This window comes from Capricornis sumatraensis, chromosome 5, assembly GCF_032405125.1.
Source record: "Capricornis sumatraensis isolate serow.1 chromosome 5, serow.2, whole genome shotgun sequence".
In the NCBI taxonomy this organism is placed as follows: Eukaryota; Metazoa; Chordata; class Mammalia; order Artiodactyla; family Bovidae; genus Capricornis; species Capricornis sumatraensis.
The window spans coordinates 42,628,023-42,650,336 of NC_091073.1; the positions used below are offsets into that span (position 1 = coordinate 42,628,023).

The following is a 22,314-nucleotide window of genomic DNA, read 5'->3' on the forward strand; positions in this document are numbered from 1 at the left end:
GTGGAAGCAGTCTGCTTCCAAGTGTGGTGAAGATGGAGATGGAGAAGCAGTTGTAGAGGCAGATGGAGCTGTAGATGAAGATATAGACACAATCACAGATACAGGCAAAAATAAATGTATAGACATAGGAATGTTTCTATATTTATGTAATAGTAAGAAAGTCAGAAGCATTGTAGTTTCATTTTAGTATTCTAGGGAAACACATGTATACCTGTTAGAGCCATTAAAGAAATTCACATGAAATTCTTGCTGTGTGAATTCACATTTTGAATTCTTTAAAATTAAATTCATCATATGAAAGTAATTCATGGAGTCATTTATTTTGGGTCCTATATAATTTTTGGAAAATACTAAATTCTTTTTAGCATAGCTGAGTTTTTGAACACTACTGAAACATTTGATTGCCTTTTATAATAAATAAAAATCAATATAAGTACACGGTAAAGTAGATTTAACTCTTTCTTAGATAGCAGATATAGTCTATAAATTTAGCTCATTTATAAGATTAAATATATTGTTGTTCCATGTTCAATAAATATTTACCAAGCACTTCCTATGCTATAGCCAGTATCTCTAAGAGTCTGGGTTATGGCACTAAACAGAGCAGACCAAAGCCTGTAGAAATTTTCATATGTCTGTAAATGTAAATATATTCTTTGAAATTTCCCCTTAGAAAAATAGATATATGAGATTTCAAGAAATAAAAACAACCGATCATAGAGATTAAATTCCAGTGAATAAAATAGAGCCATTTTATCATACATTCAGTTATCTGTATGTTTTATTTACAAGCATTTTTCTAATGATATAATAGGAACCTCAAATTTCCTCTGTAATTCAGTACTCTTTAATTTTTCTCTGAACCTTCTAGACTTCCTTAGAAATAGATTTATAAAGATACACTTGCATGTAGTTTCTTTTTAATTTAAATTGTTTTATAAAATTTTGACTTTGTCATCTAGAACTCCGATAAGTTCCATGGTATTAAGTACCTATGAAACTGAGAATATGTGAAGCCATTTGGTTTTGTTGCAGTGGATAAAGCGAAATCCCCAGGGGTTGATCCCAAGCAGTTGGCAGCAGAGCTCCAGAAGGTCTCACTACAGCAGTCACCACTGGTTCTGTCATCTGTTGTTGAAAAGGGATCTCACGTTCATTCAGGTCCTACATCAGCAGGATCCAGTTCCGTTCCCAGTCCTGGGCAGCCAGGGTCACCCTCAGTGAGCAAAAAGAAACACAGCAGCAGCAAGGTGAGAAATGCCCAATGCACCCTCTGAATTGCTCATTTTCTAGCTCCTTATTCAAATTAGGAGATAGGAAATATAGTATCATGTCCTAAAGGTGTTTCTCATGTGATTTCTCCTTTCCTATTGATCTGCTGAAACAAACAAAAAAGGTTTCCATATCTCAGTATAAAACTGATCAAGATGTATCAAAATGATGTGTTTCTCTCTTAAAATATTGTGGCAGTTATTATGAGGGACTTGAAAAAAATGTATCTGATGGTTCCTGTTCTTTTTCTTTGTGGCTGTTACATAAATCTGAACCTTTTTGTGTATCAAATATAGTCATTGTATCTTTTTGGAAACACAAGATATAATTATGTTATATTTTGTAATTTAAATAAATAGTACAAAGGACCAAAAAATGAGGATAATTTAGGACAACAAGAAACAAAGAAAGCCAGTAATACAGTATTGCTATTTTGAAATGTATCCGTAATTCCATACTAATAAATTTTCTCTTCATGCAGTTCTTCAGTTAGAATAAATGTTTCTAACAGTATTATTTTAGAGTTACTGGGGAATTAAAAGAAAACATAAATTAATTTTAATTTAATAGGATCAGGTGATAATACAGACAATTTGTAATTCCCCCCCCATAGATTGGATTATTAATAGAGAAACTCTCTTCATGATTGATAAATACATTTAAAAGGGTTTTTTGTTTGTTTGTTTAAACATAAAGGTTTTTCTTTATGTGGTGAAATATATATAGGAAGGACAGGCTATGGTTGGATAAGTTGACTGGACTTCAGAAAATAAAGTTTTTTACAGTTTCATGAGGAATAAGTTCAAAGATAGACTCAATTTCAAAATAAATTTTAACACTATATTTTACCACATGCAACTATGTATTAATTTTGAAGAATTACCTCATGGATGTGCCCCGCCTCCAAAGTTACAGGCTGATACCATTTTAGATTTCTCAGTATCTCCACACAGATGACCTAAAGACATGACAAACTCAGCTAACAAAGTTTTCACACCAAACACAATAAATTCTGTAAGTCTGTCATCCAGATATTTTTTATTATTTCAGCATTTGACATCACCATCCTCCCAGAAAATTAAGTCGAAATATAAAAGCACCGTCTCGTCTTTTCTTTTGACTCATTGAATCCTAGTGCCGTGAATTCTAGTTTTTTGATAAGTCTCTAATAATCTTCCATCTTTTCTGAACTTGCCGATTTCATTTAGTAGGGCATTATTCTTTTTTACCTATAGTATTGCACTTACTACTAGCCACTCCACTCACCAGTCTCTCTTCCTTCCTCTTAATCTACCTTCCAACTATGGATCTGTGACACAGTGATAGGATTAGGTCTCTATCCTGTTTAAAATTTATCCCTGCTACCTGGAATGTCAGCTTCCCTGCCTCTACCTGGGGAAGAGGGATGTTCCTTGGAAGATTATCACAGGAAACTTATTGTTGTCAGATCTTTACAATAGCCTCGCTACTAAGTACTCTATTTATTAGGGTTATCAACTCATTCTACTTTCCTAAGACATTTTTAGATGCCACCTTCAGTACCATGAGTCATAATTTGTATGCAAGATACAAAGATGGATAAAATCCATCCCCGAATACTATGTAGACCAGTGGTTCTCAAAGCCTGCTCAGCCCAGTAGCACCAGCATCAGGCAGGAACTTATTAAAAATGCAAATTCTTGATCCTACCCTTATGCCTTTTGAATCAGGAGCTCCAGGGATAAGACCAAGCAACCTGAGTTTGAATAAGTTCTCCAAGTGAGTGTGATACCCCTTGAAGTTTAAGAAGTGCTAATGAGGCCTGGTGTGCTGCAATTCAGGGGGTCACAAAGAGTCGGACACGACTCTTTGAGCGACTAAACTGAGCTGAACTGAACTGAATCTAAGTATAGATGAAGGATGATATATAAACACATTCAGTAAAGCTATAATGTTGGTGGTCATTAAAAACTGCAGAGGGCACTAGGACAGTAGGGTTAAGAAAGCTGGCATTTAGCTAATGAACCAGTTTGGTAACGGGGAAAAAGGAACCAACATTGAAGAGAATGCACCACCGGAAAAAAAAAAAAATGAGAAACAGAAAATTGCACGCTTAAGTCATGGTATACAAAAGATACAGGGATAATAAATAGAGGAGAAGCCTAGATAATTGTAAACTGAAAGACATTCTATGCCATGCCTTGCTTTTACTCTACAATCTGCAGAAAATGAAGAGCCAATGATAAACAAAAATAACAGATACCTCCTCTACTAGGCCTTTCCATATTCTAATCCTTCCTTAGAGTTATCCTTCTCTCCTCCTTCCCTCCCTCCAAAGTGCCAGATGCTTTATGTATCTATTAAAACAATTTGTATCTTGATTATGGGTTACTTGTTTACTTATTTTATCCTCCTAAATGGGCTGCACACTCATTAAAAACCAAAACCCATTTCTTATTTTCTTTATAGCTCCCTAAGCACGTAGTAGAGTAGCTTGCATAGACCATAACAAAATAAATTCAAATTAAATTAAAACATCAATGGCACCTGTGAGTCTTTATAATATTATGGAAGCAAAAAATACAGTTTTTTTGTTACGTGAACTTGTTTGGTAATGATTGCAAGATGAACACAGGTTTTATAGGACAAACACCAAGGAAATGATACTGACACATTTTATGATATGTGGTCATTCTTTTCTATGCCAAGAATGTGACCTGTGTTGTTTTACAGAGGTTTTGCTGAAACGACTATAGAGCTTTACTGTCCATGACAGTGGCTGCTAGCCACCTGTGGCAATTGAACACTTCAAATGTGCTCGTCCTAGTTGAGATATGCTGTATATGTGAATTATACACAGATTTTAAAGACTTAGTATTAAAAAAACTGGTAAAATAGCTCATTTTTATTTATTTATTTATAGCTCATTTATTACATTTTTATATTGATTTCATGATGAAATGATAGTGTTTTTAATAAATTGCATCAAATAAAATGTCAGTAGAAATTAATTGCACAAGACTTTCCTGATGGTCCAGTGGCTAAAACTTCGTGCTCCCAGTGCAGGGGGGCCCAGGTTTGACCCCTGGTCAGGGAACTAGATTCCACATGCCACAACCAAAGATCTGACATACCCAGCTAAAACATCCGCACACTACCGATGTGGTGCAGCTAAGACCTGGTGCAGCCAAATAAAATTTTTTTTTTTTAATTAATTTTACCATTTACTTTTACATTTTTAAAGTGACTCCTAGAGTATTTGAAATAACCTTTGTGGCTCACATTATAGTCTACTTGACAGTGATGGTATATAGATTGCTTTTTAATTCTTATTAGTAGTAATAACAATCATCAAATCTGGTTATTAGTGAGATTCTCTATATACTTACAGAAATATATAGTGAATAAATGTTAACACTCTTGAAGAACGGGACTATTACCTATTCATCTTTTGGAGGGTTTATCATCAACATTTAGCTGGTACTGAGTTTCTTAGAATAAATAAACAATGATATTTATAGTATGCATAAGAGGCAATACTTATTTTTATTTGTTCTACAAATCCTACAATGTTAAAATATTGACATTGAGAGATTAGAGAAATACTGGGCAATGATCTGAAGCTTACCTGTTTCTGAGTCAGGTAATATGTTCAAATATAGCATATGTTCTTTAGTTAATTTAGAAAATTATAATTTTAACATCCTTTTGTTTTTAATTAGTTATGAGGCTAACTATATATTAAATTATAAAACATTAATATTATGGAGTAAATTAAAACAAAAATATTGAAACCATAGCATAATTATACATTAATTATGTATATTTAGAACACCATCTACTAAATGTTCTGAATGATTATTCATAAGTAATTATTAATCTATTAATAATGTTCCAGTTTAAGTGATTGCTTCTGAGTAAATATAAGTAAAATGTGCTCTAAATTATTTAGACATAGGTTTAAATTATGTTATATATATACATATGACCATTTTATGGAGAAGGCAGTGGCAACCCACTCCAGTACTCTTGCCTGGAAAATCCCATGGACGGCGGAGCCTGGTAGTAAATGTCTCCCTACAGTGATGCCGCATTGCCTGAAATTCTGTTATAGATCCAGAGTCAGGGACATCATTCCTTTTTTTGTACAAATTTGTACATTCTACTGAAATGTAACAGCTCAGTAGTCAGTCATTTAATCAGCAGAATGAATCACTTTATCAGATCACATTCTGAATGGTTTTTAAGGCTTTACTGACATAAGAAAATTATTAAGGAAATGTGAACTTAGATCGAATGTTATGGACTTTTAATTAAAGGGGTATGAAATGCTAAAAAGTGTTTACCTGGGTGTTCCATTCTAGAAGAGAGTAGGACGGGACTGAGAACCCAGCAAAGGAATATAAAGTGGACTTTTATAACTTTTGGCCTCCTAGGCAGTCAAGTAAAAACAATATCTTTTTCATTTTCTTATAGACATTTAAAATCCATTAATACTTAAATTGAATACTTTCAACCAAAATTGTTCCATTTCTTAAGTAATTGAACATACATTACTTCAGGTATAAAATTATAGCTTCAAAACAGGCTTCACACAATGAAAAAGAGATTTATGTATCTATAAAATTAAACATGTATTGAGAAGTGTAAGTAGGCACCATAATCTGAAGCAACCAAATGGACAAAATGTGCTTTCCAGGCAGTGTGCTCTGACCAAACAGAACTTTACTCAGAGGGAAGTTTAAATGGTAAATCCTGTGAAGGGTTTGTCCATTAATCTAATATATGTCTTAACATTGCAGCCTACTGATGCAGCAAAGGTTGTCTCTCATCCAATTACGGGGGAAATTCAGGTATGAATACTTTTAAAAGATTATTATTATTATACCATCTTTGTGGCTCTTTTTCCCATTGGTCTATTGAGATTGTAAGCACTATTAGAACCTTAACTTTTCCTGTTTTATGACATACATAGGTATAAGTATTTTAATACAATATATATTTTATTAAATCTAATTATACCTCTGGAAATCTGTACTTTGAAATCTACCTAATACCTTAACAGTATCAATGTATCAAGTCTCATTTACTTTATAATTGTTGAATGTGTTTCAAAAATGACAGATTCTTCTGGAAATTTGAAGGTTTCTCATTGAGACAACTCTTGCCTGTAAAATCCCATGGATGGAGGAACCTGATAGGCTGCAGTCCATGGGGTCAAGTCGGACACTACTGAGCGACTTCCTTTTCACTTTTCACTTTCATGCATTGGAGAAGGAAATGGCAACCCACTCCAGTGTTCTTGCCTGGAGAATCCCAGGGATGGGGGAGCCTGGTAGGCTGCCATCTATGGGGTCGCACAGAGTCGGACACGACTGAAGCGACTTAGCAGCCGCAGCAGCATTGAGAGTTTCATGAGTCTAATGCTGTCCTCTTTTCTTCCTCTGGTCAACAATTGCTAAATAATTGCTGAACAGTTCTTCTAGAGCAGTGTTTTTCATACTGGAGGTCATAACCAATCTGTAATTTATCAAATTAATTGAGAGGATTTTGCCCAGGAAGATAGAAGAAAATAGTTTAAATCATTTTGGTTTTTTTTTTTTAGTTCTGTGTGCATGTTTCTGTGTTTATATATTGCATCATAAATGGGCAGATTCAGAAAAGTTAAAAAATGATACTTAGGTGATACCAAAAAGTAATTTAGGGTAGGTAAGAAATGTCATGTGAAAAGAATTAACAAAATAGAAAATAATAGCTATTTGAAGATAGTACATTTTCAATAAGGTAAAAGAACAGTGAGTCTTAGTTGCATCTACAGTACATTTTCACAAAGGGTAACAGATTTGAAGTAATTTGAGGATAAGCATAGAAAAAGGAGAAGTGTTTTCCTGGAAGAAGAAATGGTACAAGGAACGATTCTGCTGCCAGAGGGTAATGAAAGGAGCAGATCTGCTCTGCTGCAGGAAAATGTTCCTGTAGAGATAAGTTAAGACTAAATTAAAAGAACCTTGAACAGAAGCTGAAGGATGTTAGCCACAACATAATAGAGTGATCAGGAAATATTTTAGAGTGAGGGAGAGGCTAAATGAAACAAATATGTCATAGAAATTCATAGAGCCACAGCCTCTAGGAAGTATTATAAAGAGGAGGACACAAAGACAAAGAAATCAGTTGTCATCTGGGCATACCCTGATTAAAGCAGAGTGGAGTGAGAGTGGAAATGAGGAAGAAAGCACAGAGCATGGGCACCTTAATAAGAAGGACCCAGCAGGATGGAACTGAAGTCACCAACGTGTCCTCAATCTTGCTGGCTCACTGCTGTTTCTCACTTCTAGAAAGCCAAAGGTGATCTCTTTTCATTTCACATGCAGCAAAGAAAATGCTAGATATTCTGATCCATAGTATCTCTTTCTTTGTCTCATTTTTTTAACTTTTTGCTCAAGGGCCAACATGTGCTGTGTTTCTTTTTTGGCTTGTTACAACTTGTTTTTTACTGAAAGGTTTATTTTCTAAAACCTTTTTATTTTGAATTAGGGTATAGCTGATTAACAAACAATATTGTGATAGTTTCAGGTGAACAGCACAGGCACTCAGCCATATATATATGTATACATACATACATATATATCCATTCTCCCGCTAACTCCCCTCCCATCCAGGCTGCCACTTGACATTGAGCAGAGTTCCATGTGCTGCACAGTGTATCCTTGTTGGTCATCCATTTTAAATATAGTGGTGTGTACATGTCCATCACAAATTCCCTAACCATCCCTTCTCCTTCATCCTTCCCCACCCATCCCCCACCAACAAGTATAAGTTCATTGTCTATCTGTGAGTCTATTTCTGTTTTGTAAATAAATTCATTTGTTTTGTTCTTATTGTCTTTTCACTTCAGTGGTAATTTTTAATTTTATACTAGAAATTTGCTCTAATATTTTCAACTCCCAGTATATTTGCTTTGCTTTCCTTTCCTTTTTCTTTTTTTTTTGGGGGGGGAGGGGTGGGGGGTGGCAAGGGGAGATACTTTCTTATGACAGTGATTTCATTTTTTTTATATTTTATCTTCTGTCTTTTTAGCAAAGCCTTATTCCAGATGAAACCTTGTGTAAACACCCAAACAGTGAATTGCCAGAATGGAATAGGTCTGGTTAAGGGTTACTGGGGGCATCTCATCTTCTCTCACATGTAACATGTGAGCAACGCTAAGTGTTCTCTAAGGCACCAAATTTACAGAGTACACTTTGGAAAGCACTCTCTTAGGGTATCCTGCAAATTTCTATTTCAATAAGAAATGATTTTGCTGCCTCACCAGTTGAAAGTGGACTTTTAGGCTAGCAGAGAAAGGAAGAAAAGGAGGAAATTTTCTCCTTAAAAATTTGGAAGCTGTTCTAAACCTCAGTGACATTAGTTGCAGAATAATTCCTGTATTTTAGTACTCCATTAAAACACAGTTACTGCAGTCCTCGACTTCTTACTTCTCTTCTTCCTTCATGGCCCTTTGTGGCATGTTTCATATTGCTTTCATGGTGGTCAGTGAGACTCTGGAGCTTTCTGTACTGAGAGGAGTGAACAAAGATTCCTTTTCTGCCATAAAACATAATCAGATCAAAATTATGCTGAAATCAGTAAATCATTTTAATATTAAATTTTAAATGCAGGCTGACTCATCTAAGTTATTCCATTTCCGACATAAATATAGCATATCTGTTTTGCATGATTATAAAAAGTACATTCATTGTTTATTTATGGCTTTTCCTTTTCTAAGTGTAGATTTCTTCCTTTCTATTGGGGCTCCCTTGGTTGCCCAAGCAGTGAAGAATCAACCTGCAATGCAGGAGGCCTGGGTTTGAGCCCTGGTTCAGCTAGATCCCTTGGAGAAGGGAATGGCTACCCTCTCCAGTATTCTTTTTTGGGAAATCCCATGGACAGAGGAGCCCTGGCCAACTACAGTCCATAGGGTCTGCACAATCCATGACCTCACAAAGAGTCGGAAACGACTTAGCAACTAACACTTTCACTTTCCTTTCTGTTATTTGATAATTTGAAACAGCATCAAACAGAATTGTCTTATTCTAAACGATGCCAAAGGAATTTTTCATTTTTGAAGGAGAAAAATTGGTTAATTCAATTATTTTGAATCATGCTGGCTTCTTAAAATTTAGTTTGAATGGTAAGTCTTTTACTATTCAATGACAACTTTACAACAGCCATTAGACATCTGTGAGACAATACCTCTTCTTTTCTCTTCAGTTTCTGAGATTAAAGAACAGTTGTATTTTATTATCTTAACCTCACTCTGTTAAGAAAGCAGGCACAAAAAGAAGAGCTACAGGTTTTTCAGCTAGTGTACTATAGAAAGAGATCAAATTGCACATTCTTAAATATCCTGACAATTCAGTACTAACGTATTTGTGTTTAAATAATGATTCTACACACTGTTAACTATTTGATGAAATGCAAAAGATATTTTCTAATAAATTTATCAATTAGTTAATTGATTTTCAAAATTCTGGCAATTGTATTTATGAACATTAACATTTCTGATTTTGCTAACAGTGGAAATTTTGTTTAAAAATGTAACTAGCATTCACTGTGTTATTTTCCTTCTAAATGAATTTTAGACAGGCCAGAACTTTCACAGTGGAAAGAATGAACAGCACATTTACTAGTAATTAATGTGTGCCTGGGAGCTCCCAATTAAATTAGACATTAACTGGTCTGTTCAGTTTCAAATAAAATGAAAGTGACAGTTAATGCTTCTTATGAGAATTTTTTTTTAAATACCAGCAAAATTTTGAACAATTATGTATTATATGCTTTTTTAAAAACAAAATAATGTTCATGGAATATTTGCTGTTCCTTTAAGCTTCAAATCAACTATGATCTTGGAAATCTCATAATACATATTCTCCAAGCAAGAAACCTAGTCCCTCGAGACAACAATGGTTATTCAGACCCCTTTGTTAAAGTGTACCTTCTTCCAGGGCGAGGGTAAGTAAAGAAGTGATCTCTTTGAAGTATCATAAGTATTGCCGTATGATTTTTTAAAAATAGTGATAATGTCTTCTGATCTCTAAAGAGCTTAATATCTTTTGCTTAGTTTTATCTATAATACATGTCATACTTATTTATTTCCAATTAATAAGCAATGTGGAATTGAAAATTTATAATTAAGCCTTAATGGGTTTTGGAGATTCATGATCATAACAAAAGCTGCCTGGATAAGAACGTATTAGTATCTCAGTTCTAGAAACCTCTTGTGCTATGACCAGACAGGCAGACTATGAAATCATTTCAGGAATTGTTTATGGCAGACTTAAAGAATTAGTTTACCTTTCAAAATGCAGTTGTGAAACCAATGTTCAAGGACTCATCAGTTACTCTTTTATTTTATAGGACAGGTGTATTATTCAATACATTAAATGCTCATTAAATGACTTGATGCATCATTATTTACCTGCATATTTTCAAATCACTGTTCTAAAATTACAAAATAAAAAAATAATATTTGAAATGTCAACTTATGTAGATAAATGAAAAAGATCTCTTTAAATCTCTTGTGTAAAATATAAACTGTTTATATAAAGCAAGTACTCTTTAGAGATGTTTAATTTTCACATAATAAATGCAAATTGCTGTAGTCTTATATATAAATCATAATTCAGGGATGGCTTCAAACCAGTAATTTGTACCCAACAGATCATTACCTTTTATGAAGAATTTATACTAGCCAAATTAGTATGATGGAACCATAAGTAATCAACAATTGGAGGTATAGTTAAAAAAATTAGGGGATGGTTATTGAAGATTCTGGTTTCCTTTTTGCTGTGTTTTAATTTGAAGAGCAACATTTTAATATAACTTTTTACTGGGAGATTTTCAGTCATTGGAAGTATAAGTAGAAAGAATAGTATAATAATCCATCATGCACCCATTACTCAGCTTCAACAATTACCACTTTCTAGCCAATCATGTTTCATTTTTACCCTTGTACACTCCCTCCATGCAGATTACTTTAAAATAGATCTCAACTATTGTAACTTTTTTATGCAAATAGTATATACTTCTAAAAAAAAACTTTTAAAGTAATTATAATACCACACATAGCCATAATAATGTTTAATTTTTAAATCTCTTATTTCCCCCAATTGCTGCCTAATATTTTCCTAGTCAGTTTGATGACCTAGTTGATATATATAAAATATTCTGTCCATCAACAGCAGAATATGTGTGTGTGTGTGTATATATATATATATATATATATATATATATATATACACTTTTCAGATGCACATAGAACATTAACCAACATAAACTATGTTGTGGGCCATAAAACAAAGCTCAACAAATTTATAAACACTGTTCTATAACTGTAGTTGGTTTGTTTGGACAGGATATAAATTAGAGTTTTACACTGCATTTGAATGCTGCTTACCAGTTGTCACAGCTGTCAAATCATCAATTGTTGGAGATTCGCTTTCCTTGTTGCTATTGAAAAAGCCATGGTAGAGAGAGCCATAATTTACAGTTGCTCAGGAAAATCAAATTAGATAATATTCAGAAAATAATTTGAAAATTGCCAAGTGATATATCTGATTCGGTATACAGCCTTTAATTTCATCCTACCCAATGATTTTATTTAGAAACTTAGAATTGCTGGTATTGGTACTATAGTTTTAATTCATAGACATCCAACTAGCCCTATAGAACATGAAAGAGGAGTTTCTATGTTAGTTTATATCTTTATGTAGTAGTATAACTGCAATGTTTCTACTCTTTTGAAATATAGTTTATTTACAATGTTGCATTTGTTTCTGGTATGCAGCAAACTGATTCAATTCAAGATACTGAATATAGTTTCTGTGCTATACAGTAGAATTTGCTGTTTATCTGTTTTATATGTAGTAGTCTGTAACTGCTAATCTCAGACTCTAATTTATCCCTCTTCCTCAAGTAATTTATTTTTTTAGCATGAATATAACAACAAACTGATAACTGCATTCTGTCTTTTATTTGGGTCATTTGACCATTAGTGTTATTTAATGACAGTATAAGAGGAAATCACTGCCAAGGATATATCTCTAATCAGCATTTGCGAATGAGTGAAAATAAACACCCTTTTAATTTTCTATCTTCTTTAATACTCTAGAGTGTCACTTATTATACTACAAGAGAGTGGATATCTTTTATTTGTTACAAGATATGTTTTAATCCTTTTGCAATCCTGTTGCAAACTTGAATAACCGGAAAGATCAGACAGATGGCATGAATAAGGCAGTCCATTCCAGAGTGGGTAACAGAAAGAAGGGTGGGAACTATAATGAAATGAAGAGTGATGTTCCCACCTAAAGCTATCCCCATGCAATTTGTCAAACAAAATATGCCTTCTAGATGGGATCTGACCAAAACTCATGCTAGTGTGCCATTCCTATTCAATTCCTAGCCTTTTCTTTGAATTACTCCTAATTACTATAGTAACCAAGACCTTGGAATGTATGACACTTGGGAAGCATTATTTTCACCTTAGTTCAAAGATTATCTTCTACCTCATGCTGTTTGTGTATTATGGTGCAGCTCCTTTAGTTCTTATTCTCACATTTTCTTCCTTACTTCTGTTCCTAACTTTTTTCTTCCTGTCTTCCCTACTTTCCCGCTGTATCCTTCGTTCTCGATCTTGGAATCAATGCAGTCAAGTCATGGTTGTCCAGAATGCAAGGTAGAGTTGGTTCTCTGTCAGTGTCACACTTTGCTGAAATGTCGAGAGTTCTTTTTTTTTTTTTTTTTGGCCTTTCATGTACATTTACCTGCATTTCAACGTGGGCTATAATTTTTATTTTTCTGCATGTTGGTATCAGTTGAATTAGGCTAATAGCAGGCTGTTCTGATCACAACGTTACTACATATGTTTAGCAGATACATGCAGAAGAGGATAGAAAAGTCAAAAATAATAAAAACATAGAAAAGTATGATAAAGAAATATCACTCTGTAATTAGACATAACTAAAGTTTTGTTTATAATTTGCATAAATTCATTTAGCTTCTCATGAACTAATCATGGCTTAGGTCCTTCTGAGTCTTCTATGACAAATTAAAAAAATATAGAATCATTTTTCGGAAGAAATTAATTGGCCTTCTGGATGACCAGTATTATGTATATATCCCATCTTAAACATGAGAGTTGTCTCATCTTTTACTCTCAGTTAGACCTAACGTTGAAAGACTTCCATGTCTTTAGACCTTCTGTACCACAAAATCATTGCTGTGCAATTTTGGATGCCATAATCTGCCTGTTCCAGCACGAGAGCAACCTCCTTTGTCTATTTTCTGCTGCTGCTGCTGCTGCTGCTAAGTCACTTCAGTCGTGTCTGACTCTGTGTGCTAGAGGGTGTTAAATCAGTATATTGTCAGTTAAGGGTTTTTCTTAATATATAGCCAAAAGCATTTTTTGCACACCTCATTGCATATAAATCAAATGTGTTATTTAGTTGGGGAGGTGACTCTTGTACCATCTGTAGCAACACAGTGATGGGAATTTTAATCCCACCCAGAATATTAATGGTACAGGATTTTTGTCTTTGATAATAAAATTCAGTATCTTTACTAAACCTGACAAACTGTTGAGCAAAACAGGCAGTTTCTGATTTGTAAGAACTTAAATATTTAAATATTTCAAATAGTATTAGCCAATACAACCTTTCTGGTGCCCAGAAGCTGTTTCCTTGCAGCCACATAATTATGGCTACCAGAAAATTTGAAACTGAGAAAGGTCACTTGTTATGACTGGCTTTCTCTTCTCAGGCATCATCCAGACCTCTCAGACTGATTAGCAAAGTGAGTTTTGTTTCAAAGGGATCATGTCATTTCAGAACAGACATTATCAGTCCCTTTATTCAGAAGCTTTCCCTCTTTTATCAGGAGAAACCAGGGGGAAATTATCGGAATGACAGTGCTTGTCTATATTTAATTTAGAAGAGAACATGTTTTTTGTAAATGTAAATAATAGTCAAAATAATCTGAGATGTGCTGGATTACAGCATAGGAGATCTAGAAGTCACTTAGTCATACCTTTCATATTGAAGTTATTTTCATCGCGTCTTCTAGAACTGGCAGTGTGAAAAGGAATTATACCGATAAAGTATTGACATTGTAAGTTAGACTGAAGAGGCCATTGAGTCAAGTCCTTAAAGGCTTGAGTTTGAAATTCAGCCCTACCACTTAGAAGTTGTGAGGTTTCTCTAAAACTATGTCCTCTTCTACCTAGGAATCTTACTAGCCCCCTCCCAGGATTATTGTGAAACACATGAAGAATGTACCAAAAATGATAAGCATAATGTCAGGCACATAATAAGCTCTCAATAAATGGCAGTTGCTATTATTTATAGAGATGCATAATAAATTCCATGTTGCCAGTGGTCACTTAACTCTATAACAGAAAAGAGATATAGAATGCTTTGGGCTACTGAATTATACAAAATTATTTAACAACACTATATAAAAAATCAAGCAACTTTTCTTCAGTAATAAGTATAATACATCCTTAATGATTAAAAAAAACATTTAATGTCCTGTTAACTAAAAGAATTTCACTGGTCCGGTTTTCTTGTCTCCTTTCATTTCCTCTTCCCATCCTTTGATCAAGATGTTCATAAGCTCTGATAGCCCAGATATCAGCCAAGATGAGGTGAAAGAAAGACAATAGCCTAAAGAGTCCATTAACTCAATACCTGTCCCTCGATAATTAAGAAATGAAAATGAGCATATCTGAAGGATTTCATTCACTTTTCTTGCATTACACTGCTAGACAAAGTGCAGAATTTTTTTTCCCACTAATGAGATTTTGCTATAATTGAAGCTTATTTTCACTCTTCTGGTACCTGGAAGTCCAGTTCCTGGCTGGACTTTTGCTAAACACCCTTGTTAGCATCTCAAACTATTTCCTCTGGAACGAATGTGAAACAGGTATACATGTTGTATATATTTACAATTTGAAGGCCAAAACTTATTTTATTTCAGTAGATTTTTTTAAAAAAAGAAGTACAAACATGTTTTAAGGATCCATTCAATAAATAATTTTTTTTAGCAGAAACTACTCCAAACTCTTTGCTGGGGTTGGAATTGAGAACACAGCCATAGTCTCAGACCTCAGGGAGCACAGTCAAATGACAAGTCATATATGCATTCTTTCACACAGAGAAACAGAGCTTATAAAATGGGATATGCTCTGTGCTTCTTTCTAAATTAAAGGCAATACCCTCAGAGGGATAATTTTGAAGAAAATTTGGCTGGTAAAGAATCTGCCTGCAATGCAGGAGACCCCAGTTTAATTCCTAGGTCAGAAAGATCTGCTGGAGAAGGGATAAGCTATCTACTCCAGTATTCTTGGTCTTCCCTGTGGCCCAGCTGGTAAAGAATCCGCCTGCAATGCGGGAGACCTGGTTTCAGACCCAGGGTTGAGAAGATCCCCTGGAGAAGGGAAAGGGTACCTACTCCATTATTCTGGTCTGGAGAATTTCATGGACTGTATAGTCCATGGGGTAAAGAGTCGGACATGACTGAGTGACTTTCACTTCACTATATGTGTGTGTGTGTGTATGTATGTATGTATTTATGTATGTATATGTATATATTTATGTATGTATATATATGACTTATTATAATTTTTCAATAAAGAAATATGTATGTATGTTTCCAATCAAGAGAAAGCAAATAAATGAAGACCTTCAATATTTTATATAATTCTATGAGGATTAAATATAAATAAGCCATTATATTCCATTCTTCTTTCTCAATATTTTTTAATTAAAGAGAAACTCAGAGAACTGTTTTATTCTGCTGGTTTAGGAGAAAATAACTGAATTTTAAATATCCTTCCTGTCAGCCTTAAAATCATACCTACTTATGAAAAAGTGACCATAACAATAAAAATCAAAGAAGAAAGAAATTAGTCAAAACTTCAAGGAAACAAAGGTTTAGCTTTTTTGATAAGCACCATGTCCCATCTTGATTAATTGGCTTTTTATTTTCACTTATTAAAAAAAGTCTCTGATTATTAGATATGACTTACTTATCCTAAAAAAATATTATTTCAGCCTTCACATTAGAGACCGTAGTGTGTTTATTAGACAAGGTGGGGAAGAAAAATGAGCTCCACTTTTTTCTCCACCTGGATTTCTGCTCACATTCAAGAATTCTGCTTACCTGACCATTTTCAACTTATAAATCCACAGATTTTGATATGGTGCTGAGAAATGTGAAGTTTCCAATTGTTTAAAGTCAGAACATAGTCCATTGGCATTTTGCCCAATGGTAGCCATAAGACAAGGGTAAATTAAGGCAAAACTTTGTGTGGCCTTTGTGGCCTTCTCTGCACATCAGGAAATTCAAGTGTGAAAAGATTGCAAACGATTTCATTTGCATTTACACAAGTCAACCTGGGCTGGTAGAAGCAAGATCAGGAGTAAGATGTGTTTACCTTCATTAACCCTAAAGTCAAAGGATACAAACTGGAGAGTCGAACTTATATTATCTAGTAAATTAAACATCTAAATTTTTCCTAACTAATTCTTCTTATATCACCCTTAATATAAAAAGCAAAATCATAAAATATAAAAGGATGTAATCTGCTAAAATAATGTTTGATTTTTGTTATAAAATATTTTAAATTTACTGAATATTATAGAAAATACTGTCACAAGTTTTATGTTCTTGATATCCAATTTTATCAAATCTTGATATTTTGCTATATTGGCTTCAGTTTGTTTTTTTTTAATAAAAGGTATATTATAGCTACCCCTGAAGCCCTCTGAAACCATTCCCCTGTTTATCTGAGATAACCACTAAATAGAGTGTAACATCTATAAATCCCATGCTATCTTATGATATTAACATGTTTGTCATAAATATTACAAGTAGATGTAAATAATTTACAGTATTATTTCATGTGATTTCAATTTATATCTTGATAACCTACTCTAGGTTTTATTCTGAAAATTATTTGCTAAAGATTTTTTTTTAATATTTATCCATCTTGATATATAAGGTGTTTTCATTCAATTTAACTACTTCTTAAATTTCATTGAATGAATGTATTGTAATGCCTGTATTTCCTATCTTATTCACATATTATTAAAAACAATATTGCAATGAATGTTCCTGAACAATTCTTTAGGTACATGTGGGACAATTCTCTAGAGTAAAATTGGAATAAGTTAAAGTGGAACTTTCTGAGTACTTGGGTATATAAACTTCACTAGACAGATTTATCTAAAACATATACATAAAAATATACACTTTCTGTCCACAGTCTATGAACGTTTGTGTATCTTTGAATCATTGCATATTCATTTCCCCAGAATTCTTTGCACTTTATGCTGAATGACAAAATTGTCACATCGTGTTCATATTTTTGTACATTCAAATAGGGTGGTTAAAAATGAGCACACTGCTGCTTCATTTCTTAAATTGAATTCAGTTCACAGTGGCTGAAATCTGAAGTCTTTGGAGACATAAACTAGTCGGTTCTCAATCTTGGCAACACATTAGAATTACTCATGTCATTTTAAAAATTCTGATGCTCAAGCCTCACTCCAGGACTGTTAAATAAGACTCTCATAAGGGATAAAGGGAAGGGAGTTGTGGACACATACTGTTTGCACCACCCCCCACAGCTGGAACACAGATCCTAGAGTGGTTCTAACAGGCAATCAATGTTTGAGATTATTGCCCTTGTATATGCGATAAGAAAGAGAATAAAGCCACAGGGAGAAAAAAGATATTTGGCTGTAGTTCAGTTTAGTTGCTCAGTCATGTCCGACTCTTTGCGACCCCATGAACCGCAGCATGCCAGGCCTCCCTGTCCATCACCAACTCCTGGAGTTCACCCAAACCCATGTCCATCGAGTCAGTGATGCCATCCAACCATCTCATCCTCTGTCGTCCCCTTCTCCTCCTGCCCTCAATCTTTCCAAGCATCAGGGTCTTTTCCAATGAGTCAGCTCTTCGCATCAGGTGGCTAAAGTACTGGAATTTCAGCTTTAGCATCATTCTTTCCAAAGAAATCCCAGAGCTGATCTCCTTCAGAATGGACTACTTGGATCTCCTTGCAGTCCAAGGGACTCTCAAGAGTCTTCTCCAACACCACAGTTCAAAAGCATCAATTCTTCGGCGCTCAGCATTCTTCACAGTCCAATTCTCACATCCATACATGACCACTGGAAAAACCATAGCCTTGACTAGACGGACCTTTCTTGGCAAACTAATGTCTTTGCTTTTTAATATGCTGTCTAGGTTAGTCATAACTTTCCTTCCAAGGAGTAAGCGTCTTTTAATTTCATTGCTGGAATCACCATCTGCAATGATTTTGGAGCCCAGAAATATAAAGTCAGCCACTGTTTCCACTGTTTCTCCATCTATTTCCCATGAATTGATGGGACCGGATGCCATGATCTTAGTTTTCTGAATGTTGAGCTTTGGCTGTAGACGTATCTCTAAGAGTGAGTGGTGAAATGGAGTTTGATTCTCAATATTTTTACCTAGAATGAATAAACTAGTGTCTGGGGGACAATAGTAGATATTCCAGAATTTAGCAAGGCTTGAGGCCATTAATATAATAAGAGTTAGTATGTTGTTCATTGTTGTGAATAGAACTGCAGATCTAGGGTGAAAATCCACTACTTTCAGGGAAAGGCACTTTATGAATTCCAGGCACAGGAAAGGACCCCAGACAAATATTAGGTTGGTCCAAAAGTAATTGCAGTTTTTGCATTGTTGATATTTGCCATGTGATATTGGAATACATTCTAAATAAATGTGGTTGTTATCATTTTAATGCACATTTCTCACTTAATGTTTTTTGCTAATGACTTATTACTTGCTGTCTATATTCATTTTAGACCATGGAAATGATGTTAGACAAAAAGCAAATTCAACCAATTTTCTTATTTGAGTTCAAAATGGGTCATAAAGTAGCAAAGACAACTCACGAAATCAACAATGCATTTGGCCCAGGAACTGCTAGTGAACATACAGTACAGTGGTGGTTCAAGAAGTTTTGCAAGGAGACGAGAACCTTGAAGATGAGCGTAGTGGCCAGCCATCAGAAATTGACATCGACCAATTGAGAGCATCATCAAAGCTGATCTTCTTACTACTACACAGGAAGTTGCCAAAGAACTCTGGGTCAACCATTCTGTGGTCATTCAGTATTTGAAGCAAACTGGAAAGATGAAAAAAGCTTAATAAGTGGGTCCCTCATGAGCTGGCCAGAAATCAAAAAAATCACCATTTTGAAGTGTCATCTTCTCTTGTACTCATTTCAGGAGCACATATATTATAAATAGAAACGTCATCTTCTCTTATTCCACACGAATCATTTCTTAATTGGATTGTGATGTGCAACAAAAAGTGGATTGTCAATGACCAACTTAGTGACTGGACTAAGAGAAGCTCCAAAACACTTCCTAACATGGAACAACAGACTGGTTCCAAATAGGAAAAGGAGAACATTAAAGCTGTATATTGTCACCATGCTTATTTAACATATATGCAGAGTACATCATGAGAAACGCTGGGCTGGATGAAGCACAAGCTGGAATCAGATTGCCGGGAGAAATATCAATAACCTCAGATATGCAGATGACACCACCCTTATGGCAGAAATTGAAAAGGAACTAAAAAGCCTCTTGATGAAAGTGAAAGTGGAGAGTGAAAAAGTTGGCTTAAAGCTCAACATTCAGAAAACGAAGATCATGGCATCTGGTCCCATCACTCCATGGGAAATAGATTGGGGAAACAGTGGAAACAGTGTCAGACTTTATTTTTGGGGGGTCCAAAATCACTGCAGATGGTGACTGCAGTGATGAAATTAAAAGACGCTTACTCCTTGGAAGGAAAGTTATGACCAACCTAGATAGCATATTCAAAAGCAGAGACATTACTTTGCCAACAAAGGTCCATCTAGTCAAGGTTATGGTTTTTCCAGTGGTCATGTATGGATGTGAGAATTGGACTGTGAAGAAGGCTGAGCACCTAAGAATTGATGCTTTTGAATTGTGTTGTTGGAGAAGACTCTTGAGAGTCCCTTGGACTGCAAGGAGATCCAACCAGTCCATTCTGAAGGAAATCAACCTGCGATTTGTTTGGAAGGACTGATGCTGAAGCTGAAACTCCAGTACTTTGGCCACCTCATGTGAAGAGTTGACTCATTGGAAAAGACTTTGATGCTGGGAGGGATTGGGAGCAGGAGGAGAAGGGGACGACAAAGGATGAGATGGCTGGATGGCATCACAGACTCGATGGATGTGAGTCTGAGTGAACTCCAGGAGATGGTGATGGACAGGGAGGCCTAGTGTGCTGCGATTCATGGGGTCGCAGAGTCAGAAACGAATGAGCAACTGAACTGAACTGACCAAACAAAGGTCATGGTCACTGTTTGGTGTTCTGCTGCTAATCGACTGCCCCTTTCTGAACCCCAATGAAACCATTACATCTGAGAAATACACTCAGCAAATCGATGAGATGCACCAAAAGCTGAAATGCCTGCAGCCGACATTGGTCAACAGAAAGGGCCCAATTCTCTGCAACAATGCCCAACAGCATGTTGCACAACCAACATTTCAAAAATTGAACAAATTGAGCTACAAAGTGTTGCCTCATACTCCATATTCACCTGACCGCTCACCAACTGACTACCACTTCTCAAGCATCTTGACAAGTTTTTAAGGGGAAATGCTTCCACAACCAGCAGGAGGGAGAAAATGTTTTCCAAGAGTTCGTCAAATCCCGAAGCATGGATTTTTATGCTACAGGAATAAACAAACTTCTCACTGGCAAAAGTGTGTTGATTGTAATGGTTCCTATTTTGATTAATAAATATGTATTTGAGCCTACTGATAATTATTTAGAATTCATAGTCCAAAGCAGTAATTACGTTTGTACAAACATAATAGGTTTGTTTTCCAGGCAGGAAAATTAGGAAAAAGCCAGTGAATGTTAGAGAAAGGTTTGGTCTGTGTGGGTGCCATTGGCTCATAGCAAATAGCAGTGATTCCAACTCCATTGACTGATGCTCAGTATAGATGTTTTGTCAAACTTAATTAAAATCAGTTTTAAAAATACTCATGCTTAAACATGTAAAATATAAGCTTCTAACTGTTGATCAGAGGGCATGGAAGAGTCAAGGACAAACTCAAATGGCCCAAGTTATAACAAATAAAGAAAAGTTTTGATTTGGTTTATCACTTATAACAAGGTATTGACAGAAACCAAGAATTTATATTTAATTAGGATTGTTTCATAACTGTGTTACTGTTTTACTAAAAGTGTCAGAATATACTATAAATATAAGATAACAAATGTTCATGAGATCTCAGCTATAGCAACTGCCATTTTTCATCCTTTCCTCAGTCAATACAGTTATTATAGTTTTTTTATGGGAAAAAATTGAAAAACCATTTGGCTTTGCTGACATGATCACTTGCAAAACTATTAAATACCAAATTATTATTTATGAGATAAGAATATATTGACATTACTGTATAGTTCATGTATTATCTCACACATTCAGGAGAGATTAAGATTTCTAAAATTGTATTACAGTTAGAACACCCAAAAGTTTTTCTTTAAAAAAATTTGACCTTAGGGAAAGTAAAACTAAAGTATTCCAAGATATTTTTAAATTGTTATTGTGCATTCAACTTAAGATATGGTTTAAGACATCAGTATGATGAGATGATTACATAGTGATTCAAACAAAGTACCTTTACAAGTCTGCATGCCCTTCAGGTTGACTATGAAGTCATCAGTCAAGGTGAATAATCAAGATAACTTTTTCTTTTCTTCTAATTCAGTGCTGAATACAAGAGAAGGACTAAATACATTCAGAAAAGTCTTAATCCTGAGTGGAATCAAACAGTGATTTATAAAAGTATCTCCATGGAACAGGTATGCAGCTATTATTTTCTATATGACAGATTAAGGCTAATATAAAAACTGATGATAAAATTATTGAAATATTGTGATTTATGTCAATTTTGCTATATAAACAAAAAAAATAGGTAAAGTACA

General features: G+C 34.7%; 1 protein-coding gene across 1 annotated transcript in view; it reads left to right on the forward strand.

The window, feature by feature from the left end:
- The window catches only part of PCLO (piccolo presynaptic cytomatrix protein), a 375,834-nt gene that overhangs the window by 297,326 nt on the left and 56,194 nt on the right, over positions 1–22,314 (forward strand). Inside the window, exons 13-17 of the mRNA XM_068973161.1 lie at positions 1,036–1,250; positions 6,054–6,104; positions 10,118–10,242; positions 12,941–12,967; positions 22,098–22,191. Of these exons, the coding sequence (XP_068829262.1) occupies positions 1,036–1,250; positions 6,054–6,104; positions 10,118–10,242; positions 12,941–12,967; positions 22,098–22,191 (512 nt within the window). The remainder of the gene's footprint in view (positions 1–1,035; positions 1,251–6,053; positions 6,105–10,117; positions 10,243–12,940; positions 12,968–22,097; positions 22,192–22,314) is intronic.